General features: G+C 47.0%; 1 protein-coding gene across 1 annotated transcript in view; it reads right to left on the reverse strand.

Moving 5' to 3' along the window:
* The window catches only part of GALNT15 (polypeptide N-acetylgalactosaminyltransferase 15), a 46,071-nt gene that overhangs the window by 18,991 nt on the left and 5,950 nt on the right, over window positions 1-21,130 (reverse strand). The window contains exons 2-3 of the mRNA XM_077750887.1: window positions 5,883-6,049; window positions 2,396-2,600 (exon numbers count right to left, since the gene is read on the reverse strand). Of these exons, the coding sequence (XP_077607013.1) occupies window positions 2,396-2,600; window positions 5,883-6,049 (372 nt within the window). The remainder of the gene's footprint in view (window positions 1-2,395; window positions 2,601-5,882; window positions 6,050-21,130) is intronic.

Raw genomic sequence — 21,130 nt, forward strand, 5'->3', positions numbered from 1 at the left:
GAGAGAAGTTTGATAAAAAGAAGGAAAGAGCCCAAGAAATTAAAATTTCATGGACCCACCTCTTAACTGTGGAAGAGTTCTCAGGGATCCCCATTTTATTTATAGCTGAGGACACTGAGGTATTGCCAAGTCTTCCTCTCTCAGCCTAGAGTGAGAAATCTCCAGATCTGTGAAAATGGCACCAATGTGAGAAGCAGACATGAGGGGCTTGTTCTAATCAATGTTTTAACACATATCTCACAACCAGGCTGGGGGTGGGTATGACCAAATGTTACTCCCTGATCAGCTTCTCCAATTCTTTAAAAAAAAAAATAGTTGATTTATTTATTTTGAGAGAGAGAGAGAGAGAGCAGGAGGGGTAGAGAGAGAGGCAGAGAGACAGAATCCCAAGCAGACTGTCAGCACAGAGCCACATGTGAGGCTCAAACTCACAAACCATGATATCATAAGTCAGAGTCAGACACTTAACTGACTGAGCCATGCAGGTGCCACTCTCCATTTTTTTTAATGTTGTATTTGTTTTAGAGAGAGAGAGAAATGTGATCAGGGGAGGGTCAGAGAGAGAGGGAGATACAGAATCCAAAGACAGGCTCCAGGCTCTGAGCTGTCAGTACAGACCCCAATCTGGGGCCCAAACCCATGAATTGTGAGATCATGACCTGAGCCAAAGTCAGATGCTTAACTGACTGAGCCACCCAGGCGCCCCTCTCCAATTCTTAAAATAATTCCTAGACAACACAGAGAGCAGTGGACGCAGAGTTAGAGCACCTGGCTTGGGTGTAGAGTCTCTGTGTGCCCTTGTAGATCATTTCACCCCGTGGAGCCCCAACATCCCTCTCTGTGAGATGGGAGCAGAAGTACCTACCTGAGACATCTCACAAGGAGGGTAGGTCAATGAAGAATTATATGAAAACAACCTATTAGGGTTAGGTTATGCATACATGTGTCCTAATAATATATGACCAGGTCTCTAAATGTCTGCATAAAAGAAGTGTAGAAAATAGCCCAGCTATCCAGTGCCTGTGTGACCCTGAGGGGTCCCCTTCCCCTCCTGGGAACACAGTTTATTTTCAGCAGTGCAATCATGAGGTAGGACTAGATGATCTTACGGGTCCCTCTGAAAGCCATGTCTGTGATATGGGGATGGGAATTAGAGGGGGAATAGGCAGGACCAACTTTAGGTCCTGCTCCAAAGATACACAGTCATTGTGGTTTTGAGAGCAGAATCCAAGATGACAGAGTTGTAGAGTTCACGTGTTTGCTTGTCTTGGTCCTGGTGCTGGATTTATTATCTGAGATAATCACCAGGAATGGGCAGTAATCTGTGTCATGGTCCTGCAAAATTAATCCTTCTTGATTTCACTTGAGCTCTGATTGTTCTTTATTAAAAAGGAATTGCTGGGCTATTAACAGTTTACATTGTGTTGCTTGCAACCTCCTCCATCTAGTGGAATATGCTAATTCCTCTACCTCCTGGCCCAGTAATGTCTTTTCTTATAGGTGGTCATCCCCAGCTTCAACAGAGACAGTGAACATTTACCATGGGAAGGAGTGCAAGAATAGAAGTCATAAGGCTCGGTTCTGGCATCAGCCCTGTCTGGTGAGGCATCATCAGAAGCCATCATTTATTGAGCCCCTACTGTGTGATAGGCCTCTGCAAACCCCAAGGACTGGTCCAAGGGCTGGCCACCAGGTGTTGCTTTTCCTTAGTGGGATATTCAGGTTGAGGAAAATGGTTGACAAGACTTGTTTAGAAACTATATAAGGAGCGCAGGAAGTAGGGGAGTAAATGACAGTAAGATGGGAAAGAAGAATGGAAAGGTGGTCAAAGAAGAAATGTTAAATGTTTGGCTAATGCAGTTGTCTCTGACTTCATATTCCTGAGGCCTTGCTTAGAACATTAGAGACCCCTCATCCAGAAAACCAATGCTGGTTCTTGATGCAAGGTTAGCAATCACAGAGTCTAATGCTTTCTTTTTAGGGGTAAGTAACTAAAAGCAAAATATCAAGACTTTTTCTTGGGCTATATTACAATCTTGATTAAAATTGCTCACTTTTCATCAAAGAGAGTGATAACCATGGTAGGATGTTACCCTATCCAGGAGTATTTGCAACTTAATAGAAGCTATTCTCCCGGCCCCAGTTTTTGTGTCTAGAAAACAAGGCAGATGGACTGAGGGATTTCTAACTTCCCTTCCAACTTTACCTCCCTGTGCTTTTGAGAAGGCTCAAGCTCAAACATTGGGAAAAATCCAAAGACACATGTTGCTCTCTAATAGCGGAGGAGACCCAGGGACTTTTTCAGTGGTGGGTAGATGTACTGTGAGTGGCTGAGGGTGTAAATAATTCCTCCCAGCCCCACCTCTTGCCCCCCAGACCTCAGGGCTGAAGTTACCTGTCACCAGCTATTCTGCTGAGGAGGGGCTCCAGCCAGCCCGGGTGGCACTCACAGTGGGAATCCATGAAGACGAGCACATCCCCGGTGGCCCTGGTGGCCCCCAGCATCCGAGCCCTGATGGCACCCAGCCTCTTGTTGCTCCTGAGTAACTTCACCCCCTCCAGCCTGGCCACGTATTCGCTGAGAGAAGACTTGAGTTGTCCTGGAATCGACAGAGTCATGGTCAGTGGGGTCACAGATGCCATAGCCAGTGAAATTGTTATGACCGTCACTAGGATCACTATCAGCAATTCTCTTGGGAGCTGGGGTGAGCACAAGGTCCTGAGATTCAGATACATTCCACTTGGCTGTTGCTAAGATGTAAGTTGCTTAGTTAGTTAGGGGTGGGTCAGTATTCTCTCTGGTGAAAACCAGCAGAGACAGTGTCGTAAAACTGGGAGACGAGAGAAATGACTAACCTTCTCTAAATGCAGCAATGAGCTTATGCAGACACTGCTGGTGCCCTACACAGGTGTCCTAAGCTCCCTTTTACTGGTTTAGTTTGGTTTGGTTTGCATGTATCCAGCAGCTGTAGGTTTGCTGCTAACTGTAGTCTGCATCCTTCTCTGGAGATATGCCCTTGGGTATGGCCCTGCCTCTCCTGTGAGTGCCAGAGAATCATGCAGAACGCCACACTTGGCCCCAGATGCCCAGGGTCAATGACCAACCAGTGCAGGGTTACCAAAGTCCTCGCCCCAAGGCAGGACTGATTCGGAGGTGCAGTTTGCACTGTGGAGCTCTCCATGTGATCAGGCTGCAGATGAACTTCATCTGAAACCTCATCTTGGTTCAGCTCCTTCCTCTGCCTCTCCTACCTCCCCCACTCTCCTATGGAGTTCCCCTGAAAGTGAACTACCCCCCAAATCATGAGCACATGAATCTCATCTCAGGCTCCACTTCTAAACAATCTGACCTAAGACAGTGGTTCAAGACAGAGGGTCCATTAAATGTGGCTGCTGGTGGTTCATTGGTGGTGCTGGCCAAAGTGGTCTCATTGTAGTGGTAGGGGTGGATAGGAAACACAGTGTGTCAAAGAGAAAGTGAGACATGAAAAATTGAGCCAAGAATCTAGACGTTTTTTAGGAACAATGATTCTATAGGGGATAAAGAATGAGAGAGACTTCTTAAGTTTTTCATTTAAGATAAGAAAAGCTGTGTGTGTGTGTGTGTGTGTGTGTGTGTGTGTGTGTGTACACACCAAGATGAACAGGCCAGTGGAAACCAAAGGAATAATGTATTCAGAGAGAAGTAGCATCCTCCATGAAGTCGTGGAAAGGAGTCACCCCTAACCACTGAACTCAGACATTCTCAAGGGCAGGGATGGTACCTCACCCATTTCCACTGCTCTGAGCCCTAGCACAGGGCTGGCCCATGGTAGGCATTCAGTGTACATCTGTTGAACAAAACTAAGCCAAAGAGCAAGAATACCCCCAGTTCCCCAGCCCAGAGGCGGTCTTGACAGGGATACACACAGCCCAGGTGCTTTGGTAGCTGGGTCTCCATTGAGCTAGGGGAGGCTCAGGCAGCCTTACTGGGAGGTCCCACCTTTTAAACAGCATGTGACTCCCAGGGAGTCTCTCCAGGGAGACTTTTCTGCAGAGGAAACTGTCCTGAGCAGGGGACATAAGGATTTCCAGTCACTTGGCTGTTGAATTGCTTGGTGGTAAAATGTTGTGCCTATTTATTATTTTATAATTATTTTTATGGTAAGCTTATTAGCCCCAAGTCCGTTCCCTAGAGAAGGACGTCTATTAACAAAGCTATTAAAATTTCTGAACTTGGATGTGTGAAAACCAGCCCTGCGGTGACTCCACTGTATTGAGCACTGCTGGTTGTCTTATCCAACATTCATTCTCTCCCACCACCCTGCTAGCAGAAGCTTGATTTTGTTCAGTGCAGCTAAAAGCACTCACCTACCCCAAGACTCCCTTGCTACTAACAATAGACTTTTGATCCAACTCTGGTAGAGTTTTATTGATTTTTTTTTCTAAAATGCCAAACCTGACCAGCCTCTGCCTATCTGCATTTCACTCTTTCTGCTTGGAATGTCATGTGAGGCCTGGGATGTAGGGCCCAAAACCATACTCCAAGTAGAACTGAATGGAAAGCAGAAGATGCTGAGGATGTGGGGGGGCACCCACCGCACTGGGGCCCAGCTCCTCTGCTTCTACACACACAAAGAGAAGGGAAGGTACCAAGGGACACTGACATGATGTGGTTCATTAGCTGGTGACAGGGAAGGGACCACAGATGTTCACTTGGAAGGACTCTGGTGCAGGCGAGAGTGGAGAGTCTGTGGGCACTTTCACCAGCCAGCCCAGCTCAGGATCTGCTCATCTGTCCTGCCTAATATGCAGCCAAATATATCTTAGTGACCTCACATACTCCTGGAGCCTCTGGTTAGTCTGACTCACTATCGTGCCCATGCTGGGCAAATTCCCAACATGACGACCTTCAGAAGAACTAACCCAGGCACGTGGCCACTCGATCAAGTCCTCTGTTATTTCCCTTAGAAAAGTGTTTTTTGGACCTTAGCAAAGGTTCAGCTTCCCTTGGAGTGGTCTGTTCTCACCCGCAAGGCCAGCAGGGGCCTCCATAGGCCATTCAGTTGAGCCAGAAATAAAGGCCTGAAGCCCCAAAGAAGAGCTGTGGTTCTCAAAGAGCAGTCCACGGACCAGCTGCATCCACATCACCTGAGATATTGTTAGAAATGAAGATTCTTGGGCCCAATACCAGATTAGGGGGCTCCCCGGGGAAGAGCCTAACAACCAGTGTTTTCATGTGATTCTGATGTACATTCAAGTTTGAGAACCATGGAACCTTCTTCTGACTCCATCGTCTTTCAGTGACTCAGCCGTTGCAGCGGGCTGGACCCTGGTAGTGAGTTTCTGGTCAGTGTAAACATGTGAGCAGATTCTGTAAGTCTAGGCTCTGGGTCTGACTCTGCTGCACTTGGCCTGACTCAGTCCTGGTCAATTCTCGTTTTAGGACTCAGTTTCCTCATCTGGAAAATGAATGGAGGAGGCTAAACGAGAGGGATTTAACGACTGATCCACGTCCAGTGCTTCATCCAGTGTCTAGGAGGCAGTGGGCACTTATGAATGGCCACCCTGCTGTGATTCTAGAGTGTCTGGGGAAGAAGCATATTGGACTGGGTGGAGGCTGGGACTGGGAGAGATCTCCCTGAGATCAGGCTGCAGTGATTTCCAGGATGCCTGCTTGGACCTCTTTGCCTTGCTTGGTGGCTCTGCTTTTTATGTCTTCTCCCCCCATTTCCTTACTGGTTGCCCCTGGGGTTCTTCACTCATGAGTTACCTGCACCTGAATCCTCATCTGGAGGATGCTTCTGGGAACCTGGCCTATGGAGGTTCCAAACCCCAGTCTCTGCATGTGACCCCGCCAGGGTCCAGGCCCACCCGAAGAGCTGGGGGCAGCCCATAGCCACCTTGCTGGCTGAGGTCGTCCACCAGGATAATCTCCTTCAGGAAGGCCCTGGGCACCGTGTCGAGGATACTGTGCACGGTTCTCAAGAGGGTGGACCAGGCCTCGTCATGGAAACAGAGGATGACGCTGGCTGTGGGCAGGCTGTCTTCAGGGTGCTGCTGCAGACACCTGCAGGGCAGAGAACCAGAAGAGCAAAATAAGCATTGCACAGCCTCTAACTCACCCCCTAGGTCCCGGCTGAGGCTGCTTTAACCAGAAGGCTGACACCCTCCCCCAACTTAGTAGCTCTCTTTCTGGGTTTGCTTGAAATTTCCATGTAAAGAGGACCCACCACACCTTGGAGTAATGCTGTCTATGATCTCCCAATCCTCATATCCCAGGAGCACCTTTACAGAGTTTAATCCATATCTCTCTCATAGCATTTGAGAGGTGTTTCCACCATTCCCAGGAGATGGCTGTCCTAATCTGTAAAATGGGAATGAATGACTTCACCAAACTCACAGAGCTGTTATAAGGCTTAAGTAGGACGAGGCACATAGCAAATGTCCTATGAACACAAATCATCATTCATTGAAACGCTATTTTCTTTATTTTTGTTTCCATACAATCTAGCTTAGCACCGGGCACATAATAAATGTTAACTGTTATTCTTATTTTTGAGGAAGGATAAGGATTGAACATTTGTGAGGGCCAACAAAATGCCAGACCCTTTACATATATTACTGCTTGTTTGCTCTAAAATTAGTCTTTGGTTTGGGCTTTTGCTCCCATTTTGTGGATAAGGAAACCGAGGCTCAGAGAATGGGCAAGACTTATCAAAGCTCCCAGTACCAGTCAGTGGCAGAGAGCTTCAAAGCTATCGTGCCCTGTCTCTGCTGGTTTGTGGCTGGACAGATGGGAGTGTGAGGAGCTACCTCCTCCAGAAGCCTGTCTGGTCCTTTGCAGATGAACAGGACGCTTTGGATTTGCTTTGTACTGCATCTGCTGAGAGTCCCGAGTGAGACCACAGTGGAATGAATTATAACGACGGGACACACGGAGCAGCGTGTGGCTCACAATTGTTCACAAAGGTGCTTTTTTTGCTAGGTAGCTTCTAAGTGTCCCTCCCTGGAGGAGAATTCGCTTTTGAGTAGTTGTCTCCAGGACCTCAAACTTCCAACACCTAGAGGCATTTGAAATGGTCGAACTGCATGCAGTTCTTGGTCTGACAGCCGACAAAGGCTGGCCCAGCCTAAGGGAAATGCCAGGCCACCCTGGGTTCAGCGTCCCTCTGCCTGCTACCACACCAACCAAGGCTGAGAGTCTCCATGTGCAGGACACCTGCATGTGACTCTGGGCAAAAATCCTATCGCAAGGGGTGAAGGGAATTGATATTAGGGAAGTGCTTTAAGGTAACAGGAAAACAGAAATCCTAGATTAAAAAACAACAACAGCAAATGAACATCTCAGAAACTCGCAGTGTCAATTACGTTATTAGTTTCTACATGTATGTACTATTTCTTTCCATAAAGGATTTGAAGTCCCTCAAAAGGAATATATACAGTAAGATAATGGTAATATAAAAGTAAGGATGGAAAATCAGGAGTCGGGAAATACAAGTAATAGTAGAAAGTCAACATTTGGAGAAAGAACAGAAAGATATAGACCATAAGGGCCTTGGTGTTTCCAGGAAGAATTTTAAATTTGAGCTTCCTAGTAGCCAAAGGAAAATGGGAGGCTTATTCTGCAACAGAATTGTCACCATCAGAGAGGTTACATACCAGAGTTTTTAAGGGAAAGTGATATTCTCTCTAATACTTTTTAAAAATAACTTTTATTTTGAAAGAGTTTAAGACTCGCAAGGAGTTGCAAAAATAGTACAGAGGGTTCCTGTGTTATCATCACCCGCTTCGCCCAGTGATGATATATTACATAATCCACCACGAGCAAAATCAGGAATTTCACACGGTTCAGTTACTATTAGCTCTAATACAGACCTTATCTGAACTTCACCAGTTGTTACATCCGGCACTAGTTTTTAAGGGAAACTGCTATGGACTTTAGAGAGAAGTCCCTAAATGGGTGACAGTGTCCTTACCAGCATTCCTACAACAAATGAAATCATGAATTTTATATGCACTTTTACAGTCTGCTTTCAGGGCTGTTCACATAACAGGTCCAAAGGGGAACCCATTCCCATAAGGTTTTCAGAAGATAAAGGAGTTCTCAGCGCATATGCTGAGGTTAATTTACACCTGCATCCCCTCCCACTTCTCCCCTCCTCTCTCCCCAAATCCTGATGGAACTTTTCTCCCCCACCCTACTGACTTTGAGAATTTCCACTCTGCCCTCAGAATTGCTCTAGACCTGTTCACAAACAGGTTCAAAATTTCCTTTGTGTCCTCTCTATTTCCTTTGTGGTCGAGAGTGGAGGAAATTCCCAAGTCCTAGGACTGCGGCCTCGGCTGGCTGTGAAAAGTTACCATGCCTCCTTCGTGAATCCAGGGGGTACTGAAAACATTACCAGGGCAATGGCTTGGGGACTGTTTTCCAACTCAGGTAGGAGGGAGGCTTGGGGACAGAGAGGCCTGCATATGGCTTTCTTGGGGTTGCAGCTTTTTGTTTGTTTGTTCTTAACTTTTTAAATGTTGAATTAGTTTTGAGAGAGACAGAGAGAGCGCAAGCAGAGGAAGGGCAGAGAGAGAGGGAGACACAGAATCCGAAGCAGGCTCCAGGCTCTGAGCTGTTAGCACAGAGCCCAAGGTGAGGCTTGAACTCACAAACTGTAAGATCATGACCTGAGCCAAAGTCAGACACTTAACCGACTGAGCCACCCAGGTGCCCTGGGGCTGCAGTTTTATAGGGACTGAAGTCTGTCACCTCGGGGCGTTTTCTCTCCCTGAGTACACAGAATGTGAGCACTGGAAACAGAAGTGGGGGGTGCTTGTGTGTCCTTGAAGAAAAGTGGTTGAAGATCTTGTACTTCAGAATCATACTTAGGTTTGAATCTTCACCCTGCTGCTTCCTAACCCCTTGGGTAATATACTCGATATTTATAAGCCTTAGTTTCCTCATCTTAACACTGGGCCTGTTGTGAGACTCTAAGAATAATTATGCGCACTCCAGAGATAGTGGCTCTTTTGTAGCTATCTTGGAAAAAAATGTGATTAGTATGTGCATTGCATTTATGCTTAGCTTTGTGAGACATAATACTCTTTGAACAAAAACTCTACAGTATGGCATGAGAGGCTGCCTGAACTACTTTTGGAAGTTTTGTTTCCCTCATCTGCACAGCAGGAATGCCAACAGCACCCATTTCAAAGCTTTTGTAAGGAACAGATGTTTAGCACAGTGCCTGTAAAGTAGTAGGGACTCCATCATAATAAGAGAGACTTACTGGGACCATGCTCCTCACACATTCCTCAAAGTCAGGAGACAGGAGAGCTTTCTGTTCTACTAAATAGCTGATGACCCCAGGGCTACCAACTTCCTTTTCTTTTTAAAATTTTGTTTTAATCTTTATTTTTGAAAGAAACAGACAGAGCACAAGTGGGGGAAGGACAGAGAGAGAGGGAGACACACAATCCGAAGCAGGCTTCAGGCTCTGAACTGTCAGCACAGAGCACGACACCAGGCTCCAACTCATGAACTCTAAGATCATGACCTGAACCCAAGTCAGATGCTTAACCTACTGAGCCACTCAGCACCTCCCCCCTCCCCTCAGCTTCTTTTCTTTGGCTTCAGGGTACATTCTCCACAGAGCAGCAGTCTAGCCTGATGATTTTGGCTGTGGATGCTGGGGCTCCCCCACTTCCTAGCTGTGCAAATGACCCCAGGCAAGTAGCTTGATGGTTTCCTCAGGATGGTAATAACAGCACTCACTTCACAGAGCTGCTGTGGAGATGAATGTCCTTTGTCAAGCACTCAGGACAGTGACTGGCACAGAGGAAGCTCTAGGTAAGAATTTACTGCCATTGTGAGATGGACCATTCCTAATGGGATGATCACTGAGGCTCTTCCAGCCTCGGAATTCAGTGTTCTTGGCTCTTTGGGGCCTGCTTCAGGTAGGAGAGGGAAAGGCAAGAGGAAAAGCCAGAGGAGTAGGGATTTCAAAGAGAATTTTTGTTAAGATTCCTCTCCCTCCAGCTAGCTGTCTTGCTCCCGGATTTTCTAGATTTTGCAGATAGAACTGTGCTCTTGCTTCACAGTGAGAGAAGATGGAGAAGAGACAAATGGACAGGGAGTGTGATTGGGATAAACTTGACAAGGCTGCTAAGACTTTGCAAGGCCAATTGAGGGGTCTGGGAGCTGTTTCAAGGCTAAGGAGATGGCTCTCCGAGCTGTGGAGATGGGTATCCCCACAACAGCTCAGAAACAGAAAGAAACCTGCTCTACAGAAAGAAGCTCACGCAGCCTCCAAGAACATTAACCGACAGCCCTTGGAGCACCTCTTTGGGCAGCCTCAGAACTGCTGGGGCTGGAAATGACTGTGGAGATACTGTGGTGCTTCAGGGGAGGATGAGGGGGGCTCTGAGTGAGTCCTGTGCTGTGTGAGGAGGCCCAGCCCCCGCAGCCTGGTTCTGGAGTGCAGCTCTAAGTATTAGGAACAGAAGTTTGGCAAGGCTTGTGTCTCTGAGCGTATTAGATGCTTTTCAGAGAAGCCAGGGATTGACTATTTTATTGCTGGTGAGTAGAATGGCCAGAGGAGGGGCCCATGGACAGTGGAGGCTACGTGGATTCCAGACCCTAGTGGATGGAAGTAGACCTGCTATATGCATGGGCTTGTGGGGGTCCACGGTCATCATCCCACACATGGGCACCACCAGCCTGTGCATAGCACTGAAGCTTATGGGCCTGGGCAAATGGCTTGAGTCCTCCCCGTGCCCCACGGGCCCGCATAGTGCACAGAGTGGGGGAGGAGTGACATGCCATGCTCTGAGAGCAGCCAGACTCCAACCCCACTCACCTTGTGCAGAGTCAGTTTAGGGAATCCTGGGAAGAGTCTATATGTCATGTGGACAGAGCTCAAGCTTTGGCATTGAGTTCTAACCTTGAACCAGTCCTCTGTGGCTTGGGCAAGTGATATAAGGTCTCTGATAACCGCCCTTCCTTTCAACAATTTCCAGATCCAAAGGCCCAGTTGTGTCTATAATAATCGGTTCTTATTTTTTTGCAAGACTTAGATTCCAGTATGTCTTTGTTTGAGCATGTGATATGCTTAACCTCAGTTTTCTCATCTGTAAAATGGGGTTGTGGGAAGGATCAAATGAGTTAATACATATAAAGTACTCATAGTAAGAGTTCAATAAGTGTTCATTTTTATTATTTCTTGCAAGCCTTCCAATGTGCCAGGATATCTCCCTAGATCCTAATTTGTTTGTCTATAAAATGAGGATAACATGTAGAGTTACTTTAGAGGGCTATGTAAAGATTGTATAAACAAAGAGTGTGCCATGTGCTTTGTCCAAAGCAAGATTTCAACAAATGGAAGATGTTGCTATTACTCAGGTTAGTGTTGTGTGCTGGCTAGTTTCTGGTGTTGCTTTCCATCACAGCTGAGGACTGGTCAGGGGTTCTACAAATAACGATCCCTGATACTTACAGGATTCTTCCATGTACTATGTCATTTAATGCTCATTCCCATCATGGGGCTTCTGCATTGCCCAACTCCAGTGGGTGCCACATTCATAGAATGCCACATGACGGTGCTCCTTGGACTTGTACAGCATGGCAGTACCATCTACCACAGAGGACTCCAAGCAAAGAAAGCCATGTGAGTGACTGGAGTTCATACAGATCCCCTGCTGTTCCCACTGTCTGTAGAACAGCAGCCTACAATCACCCAGGCAGTCATTGGGAACAAAGGCCTCCCATCCCCCATTCATCCAAGTGGCTTTCGTGGCTTCCATTTTGTTTTGTTAAAACGTAGGATGAATTCTCCGCAAGAGAATAAGGCTTGTGATAGCAAGCATCTACTCTCTCCTTAACTGACATGGGTACGAAAGGCTTGGGAGATTCTGACAGAACAGTAAGAAATGGTCCAGATCATGGGGCCCTGATCACCTGTGCTTGGGAACCCTGGGCCCCTGATGTCACCATGGGGACACCAGGTCCCTAAGGAGAGAGAGGGCATAGGAGGAAGATGGGAAATGGGGAAGAGGAAAGGAGGTGGTACTAAAAGCCTGCTATCTGCTTCCCAATATACCCACTCTTCCTGCCCACCTCCTGCCAGTCTTACAGAGCTTTGAGGGTGGAGAGTAAGGGGTGTGGTAGGCCAATACTAGGGAGAGAGCTTGAACAGTGATTCAGAGAAGCTGCTGGAAGCCTCTAAAAAGCAAGCAAGCAAACAAAACAAACCTCTAAAATCCAGCCAACAAAGATTGGTAAGAGGGAGCCTTAAAGTTTATCTAGGCCACCTCCTCCTAGCAAGTGCTCCTTGGTTGGGCACAGACTCAAATGTCTTCAGAGGCTGGCAGACATCCAGAGGACAACGCATGGCCCCCGGGGGCTGCCGGGAGCTAGAGACACATGCCTCCCCAACCCCCAGGAGCAGCCAATGTTACTAGGAGGAAATTCAGTCTGACATTGCCAGATCTTTATGATTTTCAGAATGAGCCATAAACTTGATTATTTATAGGAAACCTCTTGATTTTTTTTTAAAAAAATTTTTGAGGGGTTCCTGGGTTGCTCAGTCAGTTGAGTGTCCGACTTTGACTCAGGTCATGACCTTACGGTCTGTGAGTTTGAGCCCCGTGTCCAGCTCTGTGCCGACAGCTCTGTGTCTTCATCTCTCTCTGCCCCTCCCCCACTCGTGCTCTGTCTCTCTATGTCTCAAAAATAAATAAACATTAAAAATTTTTAAAAAAATTTTTTGGATAGAAAGAGAGAGAGAGAGAGCAAGCAGAGGAAAGGGGCAGAAGGAGAGAGAGAGAGAGAGAGAGAGAATCCCAAGCGGGCTCCATGCTCAGCACGGAGCCCAACAGAGAGCTCAATCCCATGACACCGGGATCATGACCTGAGCTGAAATCAAGAGTCAGACACTCAACCAACTGACCCACCCAGGTGCCCCAAACTTCTTAATTTTTAAATGTTGGTCACTCTTCCAATATTAAAAACAAAACAAAACAACAACAACAAAATCCTGTGGCCTAGCTGGCTCAGTCAGCAGAATATATGACTCTTGATCTCAGAGTTGTGGGTTTGAGCCCCATGTTGGGTATAGAGATTATTAAAAATAAAATCTTAAAAAAACTCAACAACTGCAGCCAAACAACATGGCTGTGACAAGATACAACTTGTGGGCCGTCCTTTTGTTACACCTGAGTTACCCCTAACTCCTAAGACTCCTGTCCATCATCCCAGGGAACAATTTGCCTTCTGTTTCTTTTCCTTCTAAGACCCTCCTGCTTGGAGCCAGCACTATGGTTACAGCCCGAGCCAGGGTACTGGTCTGGAGGGAAGAGTGTGAGACGGGGTGTCAGAGACCATGTGAGCTGAAGAAGGCCCATGTCGTGCTCGGACTTCCAAATCCCCTGTGAGGAAGGGACTTGGAGCAGGTCTGTCACTTCTCGGCCCCAGTCTCCACACTTGATGAAGGAGGGGTTCGCTCACTGTACAACGTCTAAAGGCATTTCCAGCTTCACTGTCTACAATCTATTCTCACCATACGGGACTGGGGAAATTAGGGTGGACCATGTGATGCTGCAGCGTCTTATTAATTTTCATTATAGCCACTACTTCACGAGTCCTTCTGTGTACCAGGTGCCATGCTAAATACACGCATTAGCACATCTAATCCTCCCAAGTGCACTTTGAAATGGGTGTTTTCACACGTACAGAGAGGGTCACCATAATATTGTCCACCCTCATAGGCATGTTCCTTTGCAACGTGACTTTGCCACTTTTCTCATCGAAAGGTGCAACCTATTTCTGCACCCCCTGAACCTGGCTGGTCTTGTGACTTTTTCTGGTGGATAGAATGTACTGGGAGTGAGGTTCTGGGCCTCCCAAGATTAGGTTCCCAGGGGCCTTGCCGCTTCCACTCACTGCCATAAACTGCAATGCCAGGAGGCCCATCTACTCTAAAAGAGGGTGAGAGGCCCCTTGGAGAAGAGCTGAGGTTCCCCAGCAGAGGACCAGCATCAGCTGCCGGGTACATGAGTGAGGCTATCTTGGATCACTCAATCCCAGTTAGGCTCCAGACAGCAGCAACCACAGGAGGGACCCCAGGTGAGGCTGGCAGAAGAAGTGCCCAGCTCAGTCCGGCCTAATTATAGAACCATGGGTAAATGGTTATTGTTTTAAGCCACCGGTATTTTGAAATAACAATTTCATTGAGATATAATTCATATATCATAATACCTACCCTTATAAAAGTATGTAATTCAGTGCTTTCTAGTATTCAAACCTATTTATCTATTATTGCTATCTAATTTCAGAATATTTTTTTTAGATTTTTGAAATCTAAATATTTATTTATTTGTCATTTTTGAGAGAGAAGAGAGAGAGAAAAACATGAGCAGGGAAGGGGCAGAGGGAGAGGTGGGGACAGAGAGCTCTGTGTTGACAGCAGAGAGCCAGATGCAGGGGTCAAACTCATGAACCGTGAGATCATGACCTGAACTGAAGTTGGATGCTTAACCAGCTGAGCCACCCAGGCACCCCCAAAAGTATTTTCATCACCCCTAAAAGAAACATATTACCAATTAGCAGTTACTCTCCATTCCTCTGTCAACCTGCCAGTGTCAGGCAAACACTACTCTACTTTCTGTCTCTATGGACTTCCCTACTCTGGACACTTTATACGTATGAATGGAATCCCACAGTACGTGGCCTTTTGTGACTGGCTTCTTTCACTCAGTATAATGTTCTCAAGGTTCATCATGTTGTAGCATGTGTTAATACTTCACTCTTTTTTACTGCCAAATAATATTCATCATTTGAATATACCACATTTTACTTATCTCATCGTCAGTTGATGGACATTTGTTTCCATTTTTGGTTGTTTTGAATAACGCTGCTATGAACATTCATGCACAAGTTTTTATGAACTCACCAAATAAGTTTTTCGGAACATATGAAATATGTTTTCAGTTCTCTTGGTTGTATACCCAGGGCTGGCATTTCTGAGTCATGTGGTAACTGTCAAATATTTTGATGAGCTGCCAGACTATTTTCCAAAGCGGCTGCACCAATTTGCAACCTCACCAGCAATGTGTGAGGGCTTCAACCTCTTCACATCCTTGTCAGCACTTGTGATTGTCTGTCTTTTTTTATTTTAGCCATTCTAGTGGGGGAGGGGGGGAAATGGTATCTATTGTGGTTTTTATTTGTGTCTCCCTACTAAGTAATGGTTTGAACATCTTTTCATGTGTTTTTTGGCCATTTTCATGTATTCTTTGCCTCAAAGAATCAAATCTTTGTCTGTTTTTTTAAAATATAAACTTTATTTATATTGGAGAGAGATTGACAGTGTGTGAGTGAGGAAGGGGCATATAGACTGAGACAAACTGAAGCAGGCTCCAGGCTCCCACCTGTCAGCATAGAGCTCGACGTAGGGCTCAGACTCACAAAGTCGTGAGATCATGACCTGAGTCAAAGTCAGATGCTTAACTGACTGAGCCACCCAGGATCCCCAGGATCCCTATTTTTGCCTATTTTTAAATTGTGTGCCTTTATGCTGACTTGTAAGTGTTCTTTATGTATTCTGATACAGACCCCTTATTAGATATGCAAATATTTTCTTCCATTCTTGGCTTGTATTTTCACTTTCTTGAAGCACAACATTTTTAATTTTCATGAAGTTCAGTTTATCTGTTTTTGTCAAGCCACTAAATTTTGAGTTGGTGTGTATGCAGCACTAAATAATGAACACATATTCCCATTTTAAAGATGAGGAAACTAGAGCCCAGAGAGCTAAGTTACACAGCAGATAGCAGATGGCCAGTCTGACTCTAAACCTAATGCTCTTAACCAGTATAGATATGGCTATCTTTGACTAAAGTGTTAACAGAATGTTCTAGATTCAGAGTCATGAGGCTTGGGTCCCAGTGTCGAGATCAAAGTGATAATGATGGAGGGTTGTTTGACGAATACGCAATCCATTGATTCCTTCTCATGTTCTGGGCTGTCCACACTGATTCATTAAGGTCCTCAGAGAGCACTGTCTTGGCTGCCTTAGAAATGTGCTTGTGTGGAGTCATGCTTGGCATCATGCTCTCAGCTTTCACCAGTTTTACGAAACCTGCTTTACATTACAGAGGGAACCTGTTGTGTTGAGGGTGTTGTGTCCTCTATCACTGACTATCCCCCCCCATGCAGCTTTGGAGGGAACTTCCTGTCAGGCAGAAGTGCCAGGAAACGGCACTTTTCTTCCTCTGAGGACTTGGTATGTTTTCTCCTCATGAGCAATAAGGATCATGATATACCTCAGGTGTTGCCATTTTCACTTCGGCTGTCAGGAAGTAAGGAAATAGGATGTTTAGTCATTGAGATGGTTCTATGGACTGTCTATCTTCATTCTAATTTTTTCTTTGATCTTGACCTTCCATCTTTCCTTCTGACAACCTGATGGGTATGAGGACTAAAACAGATAAGATCGTTGAAGCAGAATCTGTGATGCCCCACCACTACAGCACGGAACAGCCTGCCTTCCAATCATCTGGGGGCTTTCTCTGACTGCTGGAGCTGCCATCCCCAAGCCGGACTGAAGAGCTGGACAATTATCCTCCTCCACCCCTGCCCCAGGAGCTGCCCTCAACCAATGACCAGAAAGAGTTGGTATATCAACACCCAGCAACCCTGCCCCCAAGGAGGTCTAACACACGGAGCTATGTGCCCCAGATTTGCTGGCAGGCTGAGCTCTAGCTCAAGTTACCACCCAGGTACACCTTTCATTGCTCTCCTATTTTCTGCTCCACGTTCCCAGTCCCCTACCCATGCTCCCTGGCATCATCTGAAAAACAAATCCTTGTCTCAGGATCTGCTTCGGAAGAACCCAGGCTAAGATAGTCCCCGATGTCATGGAGTTTACATCCTATTAAGCAGATGACCAAATAATTATTTAACAACTATAGCAAGTACTCCAAAGAGATCCTCAGTGATATGAAAGGCAAGACCTGAAGGGTGGGTAGGAGGCAGTTGAAGGAAGGTGCGTGGGTGGGGAACAGTGTTCCTGACAGATATCATCACGCCTGCTAAGGCCTAGAGGTGAAAAGGAGCTTGGCGTATACCAGTAACTGAAGGAAAGTATATTTCCCCTTATTTTGATTAACATTATGTTCATAGCGATTCTCTATTTTATGATGTATTTTTAAATCCTTTGAGGGAGGGATTAAGGTAGATAGGCAAACAAACAAGTGAGCAAAAGGTAAATGGTCCACGCAAGTGACCCTGGGCAAGTTACTTCACCTCTCCATGTCTCAGATCCTTCCTGTCAAGTGGGGATGCACATTCTTCCTGCTCTATCTGTGCCCTTGCTCTGCTGGGGGAAATTAGTGGGGCGGTGCATAGGAACAGCTTTGGGACATTGCAAAGCAGTATCCAGATGTGACAGGTAGTTGTGAAGAGGACCCATGAAGAAATGCATGTTCTTCTTATCAGCTAATAGGGTTACATTCTTTGTTCTTCAACCATATTATCTAGTGGACATTTTACTACCTCAGTTCGTATACATGAAAAGCTCACCCTGGCCTCATATGTCCATCTTCTGAGTGGGAGCAATAAGGAAGGAAAGACTGAGGGCCTTGGAATCAAATCAACTTGGCTTTGAATCCTGGCTCTGCTATTTACATCCCCTAATTAGCCAACCCAGGGATGCTGATACTTTTCTATAGCCCAGGGGAGCTGCTTGGATTAAAGGGATCATCCTGGCCTAAGAGAGCTGCTGAATACATGTTAGTTTCATATCTTCACACTCCAAGATCAGGGGAGTCTGGGTCTGGCTTTACACATAGATGCATGCCCTCTCTGCATGCAGCTCCAGGGTCCCCTGTGAACTCAGAAAATGCATTTGGATGATGATTCTGAGAGGATGAGTCACAGCTTTGCGCCAGATGGCCTGGCTGTGGCACAAACACCGCCCCCACCCTTTCCTCGCCTGGCCAGGGTAGAAAGGTCTCTGCTGGATTTTCTGTCTTGAGGTTACTGACCTCCCGCTTCTACCAAATCAGCAGAGGTCCCCCACTCAGATGAGGTTCCATATGGCTGCCCTGAGCCCAGTGATGTAACAACCTGGTTGTTTATCTGTAACCCTCGGCTCACCCCAAGCTCCTTGGGTTTGGGGCTGGCTCTTGCTCACCTTCTCACCTTTACCAGTTGCTAAATAATTATTTGTTAACGAGTGAAGGTAGACACTGCTCTTGCTCACAAAGAGGATATAGACTGATTGTCTATGTAAATGGGAGGGTAACATCATAGACTCAGTTCCCTACATTCTGTGAAAATCTCAATGTTCGGTACATTTTGTCTGTAATCAGTCGGGCTCATCTTGTGAACACCAATTTCCAGGCCAGGCCTGGAGATACAAGGGCTGGGACACAGCCTGGGGATGATCCTGTGAGGAACAGACAACGCTCCTATGAATGAGAGGGAAGTATGTTCAGGCTGGAGCCCGTGGTTAAGGCTAATGCTGCCAGCCTATCATTCCCCAGAATTAAAGAGAAGTCACCCAAGGGGCACACAGTCTCCTTTCTTCATAGGGTCCTCGGAAGCCTCACAGCCCCCTTCTAGGGCCTCCAGGCATCCTTAGCTTTGCTGATTCAGTCCCTAGCCCTGACAGGGGCGCTGACAGGTAGTCGCTGGTCTGAACACTGACCAGGGCCTATGAAGCATCCAGGTGCAATGATCGCCCCTAACAGGCATAGCCTCCCCCAAATAATAGCCAGGTGAAACTTCCAGATCCTCTGTCTCAAGGAGTTTGATATTTGGATGTACAGAGAGGATCAGCAGTGGTAGCAGGTCAGAGGACAAACAGTAAGCTGACGATGAGGCAGCAGAAGCCACGAGGCTTCTCACATGTTAACCTGCACCTGTACCAGCAGGCATCTCCATAAAGGTAGATTTGGATCCAGGAGGTCTGGGTGGGGCCTGAGATTCTGCATCTCAGGTGATCCCGAGGCTGCTGCCTTCCGGACCAGGGCTTGAGTAGAGGACAGTGGTTGTCAGGACAAGATGTTAGCAAGTAAGTGGCCATGAGGGGGCGATATGAGCAGGCTCCAGGGACACCAGCTGCTGGAGGAGATCAGGAAGCCCGAGCCCTACAAGTACTGTGGCTCATGAGTCTCTTTCCTGTCCTCCTCCTGTACCCCCCTCCCCCACTGTCCTCCCTGGACTGTCCCTGTTCCTCACGTCCTGTGCAGACTGCAGTAACCCCACCACCTGCAGTGACACCAGTATTTGGCAAGAGTTCTCAGCCTGGCTGCACATTCGAATCACTTAGGAGAGTCCCGGCGAGTTGTATTTAATTGATTGGTCTGGGGTGGAGCCTGGGTGTGATGATTTATAAGACTCTGCAGTTGATTCTAATGTGCAGGCAGGGCTGTGAACCGCTGGCCTCATCAGCATTTCTCAAACTCTGACATGAATATAAATCAGCTAGGGATCTTGTTAAAAATAGAGATTTTCATCTAGTAGGTATTAGTAGGGCTTGAAAGTCTGCATTTTTGATACTGCTGGTCTGACGACCATAGTTTCAGTGGAAATAGCAGTTTCCTTAAGAATTAAAAAAGATACGACACAGGTTGACCTAATCCCCTGATCTTATCCCCAAGCCTAACCCGAAGCACAAAGCAAGACTCTACTGCATGGGCTACTGGGAGCACATCTGATCTCAAAGGGCGATCCTCAGCCTTGTCTATACCACAGGCCCACTGAGGACGGGTGGAGACCTGGAGGTGCAGCGCTCCCAGCCATGGCTACACTGGGCTTGAGGGCTGAAAGCTTGGTACTTGTGAGTTCCCTTTGTGACTTGGCTGGCCAGGCCCAGAACCGGCACTCCTACTGACCACACACTGGGGTGTCTTCCCTCCCTTCCTGATTGGGAGGGTGGATAAGCTGGGTTCCAGTTCCAGGTGTTTGCTCCTCCCTGCTCTCCCCTCGTAGCCCCAACCCCCCCAGGGCCACGCCTACTCACTCAGATTTATTGATGCCCTCCCGGCTATCTTCTCTCTCTTTTGTAGTCCAGGTGTCCCAACCAACATAGGGACAGGGAGGCATCCTGGAGTGGCTCCCTGCCTGCCTGGAACTCAACCAACCTGACCGGAAGTAGACTGCACCACTGCCTTCTCCTTGACAACAAGGAGGCCAAAGCCATCTTTGGGCAGGAGGGGGGAACCAAGGAGAGGATGCCCCTTCCTATGTCTTCCCGCTGGCTGCGAAAGGCATTGCTCACATGGTGCCTCACAGCTTTGCTTCTCAGAACTACCTGGGGGGGCCCAGGACCCTCCCCAGACCAACTAAATAGGAATCCCTGGAAGTGGACCCTGATATGTGTAGTTTTTAACACTTAACAGGTAATTCCAATGTGCCACCAAGTTTGTGATGATTTAGCAGCGCACAGGGTAGAAAATAACTCTTTGGGGGCGCCTGGGTGGCTTAGTCGGTTAAGCGTCCGACTTTCGCTTGGGTCATGATCTCACGGTTCGTGGGTTCGAGCCCCGCGTCGGGCTCTGTGCTGACTGCCAGCTCAGAGCCTGGAGNTCAAAGAGAGGACAATGATGTGATGTCACAGTTACTTGCTCCAACTTTTCTCCATCTTTCAATTCACTCCTAGACCCAATACTCAAGAATATGATAAGGACAACTTCTGGTTGAACTTGAACACTGGGGGGAAGGCCATCATTTTATCTCATTTAACCTATAACCCCACGCAAGGGTGTTCTTTTATCTACATTTTACAGTTGAGGAAACTGAGGCTTAGAGAGGCTAAGTTATTACTCAAGGTCACACAGTAAGAGCTGGGGCTGGGATTCAGCCCCAAGTCTACTGTTCTTTGGGTGTATGAGTTAGTCGCAGTTGTAGGTATATAAACCAGGCTAACACGGGCCAAAATATGAACACAAGTTATAAACTGATGCAGTAGGTAGCACACAGCCAGCTATAGCTGAGCTGACATTTATATTTAAGTACAAAACTCCAGGTCATGAAGGGGATTGTGTTACTCACTACCTCTCTTTTCTATTTTCTAATCCCATGACTACCTCCTCAGTGGAATCTTCCAGAGCTCTACTACCTCTCCGATCACTGTCTGTATCACTCATTCCCCAAACTAAC

This window comes from Crocuta crocuta, unplaced genomic scaffold, assembly GCF_008692635.1.
Source record: "Crocuta crocuta isolate KB4526 unplaced genomic scaffold, BGI_CrCroc_1.0 scaffold279, whole genome shotgun sequence".
In the NCBI taxonomy this organism is placed as follows: domain Eukaryota; kingdom Metazoa; phylum Chordata; class Mammalia; order Carnivora; family Hyaenidae; genus Crocuta; species Crocuta crocuta.